The sequence below is a fragment of the Gobio gobio genome (assembly GCF_949357685.1).
Source record: "Gobio gobio genome assembly, chromosome: 18".
NCBI lineage: Eukaryota > Metazoa > Chordata > Actinopteri > Cypriniformes > Gobionidae > Gobio > Gobio gobio.
This window is the reverse complement of record NC_137111.1, coordinates 48817895-48825394: the sequence shown is the minus strand read 5'-3', so window position 1 is coordinate 48825394 and position 7500 is coordinate 48817895. Positions and strand designations below refer to the sequence as shown.

Here is a 7500-nt window from a genome sequence, read left to right as displayed (position 1 = left end):
TATATATATATATATATATATATATATATATATATATATATTCTGTTAAGTATTTAGTTTTATGTTGTATTATATATTTTATTTTTAAAATACAATAAACATACTAAAATATTAAATACACATGTAATTGTATTTTATGATTTAAATATAATATATAATTTTTTATGTATTATGTATTTTCAGTTTTATATCTTATATAAATCTTATTTTATTTAATATTTTAATATTATGTCTTCATTTTATTATATATCGAATTAAAAAAAATAATATAAACATATGTACTAAAAATATATAGTATTTTTGTATTTTATTTAGGGCTGTCAAAAGATTAATCGCATCCAAAATAAAAGTTTGTGTTGATATAATATATGTGTGTGTACTCTGTTAATTATTATTTATATATAAATACACACACAAGCATGTATATATTTAAGAAAAAAATATTATTTTTATATATAAAACATTTATATTTATATATATTATAGATTATATGAATGTATATACATGCAAATATTTCTTAAATATATACATGAATGTGTTTGTATTTATATGTAAATAATAATTAACAGGGTACACACACATATATTATGTAAACACTTTTATTTTGGATGCGATTAATCGCGATTAATCTTTTGACAGCCCTAATTTTATTATATTGATTTAATTTAATATTTGATTATTTCTTTAAAGACATGCCTTCTCAGAGCTCTTTTGTTTTCAGTGATGTCTCCATAACCCTCTGATGATGTGAAGTGTGTGTTGTGATGATGACCCGTCCGTCTGTTTCCACATGTTGACCATATGTTGTGTGTGTGTGTTTTCTCCCAGCACAATCCGGATCAGCCGGAAGGGATGGCACATGCTCCTGAACTTCTGCTTCCACACGGCCCTGACGTTCGCCGTGTTCGCCGGAGGCATCAACCGGATCAAATACCCCATCATCTGCCAGGCCGTGAGTCTGCGCCGCTTTATCCCCTCACATCGTCTCTCAAGATTTCAAGATTCAAGAGTTTTATTTGTCACATACACAGTTATACACAATATACAACTGGCAGTGAAATGTAAACAGGTCCGCTCCATGGACAGTGCAAATAACAGTTACAAGAAACACAAGGGGAAATTAAAATAGAAATAGAATAAAATTAGAATAAAAAGTATTAACATAAGTAGAATTATAAATAAATCAAGTAAAAGATAAAAATAGGAAATAAGATAAAAATAAAAATATAAAAATAAAAATAAAAATATAAAAATATAAAATAAATGCATTGCCGCTCCTACAAACGGACTCTTCATGTGTAGCGGCAGGGCCAGAGAGTTCTTCAGGGCTCAAATGTAAAAAAGGGGCAATATATTATATTATCCGTATGCTCATCAAGCCTGCATTTATTTAATAAAAAATAAAGAAAAAAACAGAGCCTAATATTGTGAAATATTATTACATTATGTTCTTTTTAACTTTTTATTAATCCAACAATCTTGAAAAGAATATCACAGTTTCCATCACTGACATTAAATCCTCATATTAGAATGATTTCTGAATGATCATGTGACACTGAAGAGTGGAGTAATGATGCTGAAAATCCAGCTGTGATCACAGGAATAAATTATATTTTAAATTATTTTAAAATAGAAAACCATTATTTTAATAATATTTCACAATATTGCTGTTTTTTATCAAATAAATGCAGGCTTGATGAACATAAGAGACTTCTTTCATAAATCATAATGCTGCATAATATTCAAAAATGGTAACGTTAATATAAAGTCCTTTCACGTAACCATTTGGCCAGCCTACACTTCACATAATAGGCCTGTAGGAGCCGCTGGCACTTGGGTTATGTTAACTTTGATAGTTTCATGAAATAGTAAACGGTGTATCAATATACATAAATACAAGTGAATTTAACACTTACCTTTAATGCTACTTTTGCTGCTGCTGCATGGTTTTGTTTGTTGTCAGTTAAAATCCATTTTGTCAGTGATGCAATTAATAAAATGAGACAAATCGCAGGAAATCGTTCCACAAACGTTAGTTTGTCTGTCCATGTAATTTTCAACCGATTTATGAATAAGAACAGAAAATTACCGCTTCACATCGCCCAATGGAATTTGAACTTGCTTTGCCAGATCACGATTGGTTGGTGTATATACATGAGAAACGGGCATTGGTGAATTGTGTAATACTTTAAAATATATAATATATAGATTTGTAATTAAATCAACACATTAGCTCTGATTATGGATTTAAAAAAATATTGGTTTACTTTTTTTCCCGTAAGGCCACACACTCTCTGAAAGGACCATATTTGGCTCGAGAGCCGTTTCCGAACAGTGGAAAATCAGCTGTCAATCAAAACACACGCAACCCATAGCAACGCGTTAAGGCAACGCCTCAACAGAAATTGTCCGACTTTTGAGCCGTTCGTTACTATTGTATACATTGTCATGTTATAATAATCACATTTATTTAGTTTTATTGACCACGATATTATCATTGATATTTGTCTGGGGCACTTTTGATTCATTTTGGGCTCGAGCACCCAAAGCCTCTGCACGTGCCTGTGTAGCGGTGTGTGTTTTTCATGCATGCGGCCTCTGAGCTCAATGAAAAGGCTTTACAGACTCAAGTCATCCATATAGAGCTCATATATGTGCACTTTAGATGCTGTGGTGCCTCAGGGCCGCTCAGTGGCGCTTTTGTCCCGTCTGACGGATGTGTGTGAGGTTTAGCGCTGAAGGGCTTCAGTCATTGTGTAGCTCGGACTGAAGATGAAGATGAAGATGAAGATGATATTAATGTGTGGGTCAGTGGGACGCTATGTTTGTCCATAAGTGCAGCGGGTTTGTTTGTCAGGGCCCTTCAGGCTCCACATGAATCTCTGCTGCGGTCTATAAGAGCTTCAGACCTGGAAGACATACATTAAATGTAATTCTACTCACTTGAATGCGAATTTGCATCCTGTTTGCTACCTCAACTCATAGTCAAATCAAATTCAGCAATTACTAACAATTTTATAACATTATATAACGTTTGCATGCTTTTGAGAGCATTAAATGAGATGCACTGATATTGCAATTCTGACTGAAATTATAAGCCGATTGTAATTTTTATGTTATGGCCAATAATCTATTGCACTATTAGCATGTTGCTAATATGATGCTAACATGATTAGCATTTTTTTTACATAATGCTAACATGATTAGCATGTTGATAGCATGATGATTACATGATTAGCATGTTGATAACATGATGTTAACATGATTAGCATTTAGTTATCATGATGCTAACATGATTCGCATGTTGATTGCATGTTTTTAGTAAAATGCTAACATGATTAACATGTTGATAGCATGATGTTAACATGATTAGCATGTTGATAGCATGATGATTACATGATTAGCATGTTGATAGCATGATGTTAACATGATTAACATTTAGTTATCATGATGCTAACATGATTAGCATGTTGATTGCATGTTTTTAGTAAAATGCTAACATGATTAACATGTTGATAGCATGATGTTAACATGATTAGCATGTTGATAGCATGTTTTTAATAGAATGATAACATGATTAGCATGTTAACAGCATGATGTTAATACGATCAGCATGTTGATAGCATGTTTATAGTAAAATACTAACATGATTAGCATGTTGATACCATGATGTTAACACGATTAGCATGTTGATAGCATGTTTTTAGTAAAATGTTAACATGATTAGAATGTTGACGACATTATGTTAACATGATTCGCATGTTGATAGCATGTTTTTAGTAAAATGCTAACATGATTAACGTGTTGACAGCATGATGTTAACACGATTAGCATGTTGATAGCATGTTTTTAATAAAATGCTAACATGATTAGCATGTTGGTAGCATGATGTTAACACGATCAGCATGTTGATAGCATGTTTTGAGTAAAATGTTAACATGATTAGCATGTTTTAACAAATGATAACACAATTCACATGTTGATGATGTTAACACAATTAGCAAATTGATAGCATGATGCTAACACATTTAGCATGTTGTTAGCTTAATGCTAGCATGTCTTAATATTTCACTCAATTTTGCTGTTTTTTCTAGGTAGTGGCTTGGCGGTTGTTGGGGATTCCTGGGTGGTTGTTAGGGTGTTGCTAGGCAGTTCAGCTTTGAGGTGGTTGCTATGTCGCCTAGCAACACCATAGCAGCCACCTAGATCACCCTAGTTCTGGGTGGTTGCTATGGTGTTGCTAGGTGGTTACTAGGGTGTCCTGGGGGTTTGTTAGGGTGTTGCTAGTTGATTGCTATGGTGTTGTGAATGGTTGCTATGGTGTTGCAATGCGGTTGCTAGGTGGCTACTAGGGTGTCCTGGGGGTTTGTTAGGGTGTTGCTAGTTGGTTGCTAGGGTGTTGTGAGTGGTTGCTATGGTGTTGCAAGGAGGTTGCTAGGTGGTTTCTAGGGTATCCGGGGTTGGTTGTTAGGGTGTTGCTAGGGTGTTTTGAGTGGTGCTAGGCTGTTGCTAGGCCGTTTCTAAGGTTGTAGAAAGTGGCTATAGCTCCCAGCTGGCCAGTTGAGCTCAGAATTACAGGTTAATCATTGGATTCTGATGATCAAAGAGGTTTTATAGAAGAGAGTTTGTGTGTGTGAGTAAACAAGCAGTATTGATTATATGTGCTTCTAATGATATAGTACTGTATCTTTGAGCTAGTTAGCTCTGGATGATGGCAAAAGTCATTGCTAAATGGGTGTAAATATCCAATAAATTGATAACAAATATGGCTGCAATATATTATATATATATTCCGCTGTGAAGCCGTTCAGATTGTTTAGATGATTTCGTCTGTGTATATGACGTTTGATTGGTTAGTTGAGAGGTTTGTGTGAGTGGTTTGATGTATTTAAAAACTGGTCTTTCATTTTTCTAGTTAAATGAGCTGTCTGTCTTTTGAAACAGTGTCTTCTGCTCACCAAGGCTGCATTTATTTGATCAAAAATACAGTAAAAATTCTGTTCAAAATACAGTATAAATAGCCTTAAAAAGTTTGGGGTCGGAAAGTTTTTTTATGTTTTTGATAAAAGTTTCTTCTGCTCACCAAGGCTACATCGATTTGATCAAAAAATGACAGTAAGAGCTGATCAAAATACAGTAAAAATTGTGAAATATTATTACAATTTAAAATAACGGATCATGTTACACTGAAGACTGGAGTAATGATTTTTGATCACAGGAATAAATTACACTTTACTATATATTCACATAGAAAACAGCTGATTTACATTGGAATACTATTTCATAATTTTTACTGTATTTTGATCAAATAAATGCAGCTTTGATCACAGGAATTAATTATATTTTACTATATATTCACATAGAAATTACATTATAAAAATATTTCATAATTTGTACTGTATTTTGATCAAATAAATGCAGCTTTTATCACAGGAATTAATTATATTTTACTATATATTCACATAGAAAACAGCTGCTTTACATTATACAAATATTTCATAATTTTTTACTGTATTTTGATCAAATAAATGCAGCTTTGATCACAGGAATTAATTATATTTTACTATATATTCACATAGAAATTACATTATAAAAATATTTCATAATTTGTACTGTATTTTGATCAAATAAATGCAGCTTTTATCACAGGAATTAATTATATTTTACTATATATTCACATAGAAAACAGCTGCTTTACATTATAAAAATATTTCTTAATTTTTACTGTATTTTGATCAAATAAATGCAGCTTTCATCACAGGAATTAATTATATTTTACTATATGTTCACATAGAAAATACATTTTTAAAATATTTCATAATTTTTACTGTATTTTTGATCAAATAAATGCAGATTTGATCACAGGAATTCATTATATTTGACTATATATTCACATAGAAATTACATTATAAAAATATTTCATAATTTTTACTGTATTTTGATCAAATAAATGCAGCTTTGATCACAGGAATTAATTATATTTTACTATATATTCACATAGAAAACAGCTGCTTTACATTATAAAAATATTTAATAATTTTTACTGTATTTTTGAGCAAATAAATACAGCCTTGGTGAGAACAAGAAACCTTTCAAAATCATGAAACATCTTAATTATCCCAAACCTTTGACTGGTACTGTATATATAATGTGTAATCTAAAGTCATGAGGAGCAGTAATTACATCAGTTAAACGCAGATTTGCATGCGGTTGATCACGGTTTTGGCTTGAACGTGTTGTTAAGGCTCTGGTTTTTCCGTAGGGTTCAGTCTCTCGGCTCAAGGTCGTTCTCAGATTTATATTTATTCATCTTCATGTGTTTCATCTCAGAGAGCCTGCGTTGCTCCACCGCCTGTAGAGACGCTGGATTTGATTGGCCTTGGCCGAGTGATGGATGACATGGGAAAGTGTAATCTGTGTAATGGGAATCCGGTGTCAGTCATTGTCTCCTGATAGTATGGATCTGAGTTTTACCCTTCTGGGTAATTCCACATGAGTGTTTGTGAACACATATGTTGTTTTCACAGCACGCGCGGCTCCCCAGACGAGAACGCAGGGGTAATGTGATTATTTTATTCGCTGTCTCTGCAAACAGAGCGATGTGTAAGTGGATGAGAGAAATTATATTTAGCCAGGACTCCTGCTGAATATATGACAGCGCAGCATTTCATTTATATTACAGATGAACTAAATAACACTGCGGCTCAGAGACAGGAGCTGATGTTCAGCTGAGTGAGCTTAACGTTCATCTGTGTGTGTTTGCTGTTGTAGTATCATTGAGGTACTATTAGAGGTTTTGGTTTTGATTTTATTGGTCTGGCTGATTAATTGGCCTTGGGATTATTAGGATCAGTCACTAATCATTTTATGCGTCTCGTTTTCCATTAGATTGAATGGTCAAAAGACACACGTGATGCTTCTGTCATCCAACCTGATGTGTTTAATGTGCTTGAGTTGATAGATAAAGGCTAAATGATCACTAAATAAAGCTGTTACAGAGGCAATGATGTCTGTCTCATTTGCTTTCATTAAATTATAATATCATATATCTGTAATATACTTGAAATATCTTTGAAAGAGACTCTTCTGCTCACTAAGGCTGTGTTTATTTGATCAAAAATACAGTAAAAATTGTGAAATATTATTCCAGTGTAGATCATCTGTTCTCTATGTGAATATATAGTAAAATATATATTTTTTCCTGTGATCGAAGCTGAATTTATCATCATTACTCCAGTCTTTCACAATTCAAGAAACCTTAAAATAAATTGTGTTCAAAATACAGTAAAATTATCATCTAAAAGTTTGGGGTCGGTACGATTTTTTAAATGTTTTTGATAATAATCTCTTTTGCTCATCAAAGCTGCATTCATTTGATTCAAAATACAGTAAATACAGTACAAATTCTGAAATATTCCATTATTAATTTATTATTGTGATCAAAGCTGAGTTTATTTGATCAAAAATACAGTACAAATTCTGAAATATTATTTTAATGTA

At 32.4% G+C, this 7500-nt stretch overlaps 1 protein-coding gene across 1 annotated transcript in view; it reads left to right on the top strand.

Annotated features, from left to right (window-relative positions):
* Positions 1-7500, top strand: part of adgra1b (adhesion G protein-coupled receptor A1b) — a 253522-nt gene that overhangs the window by 236158 nt on the left and 9864 nt on the right. The window contains exon 16 of the mRNA XM_079843277.1: positions 829-952. Coding sequence (XP_079699403.1) covers positions 829-952 — 124 coding nt within the window. The remainder of the gene's footprint in view (positions 1-828; positions 953-7500) is intronic.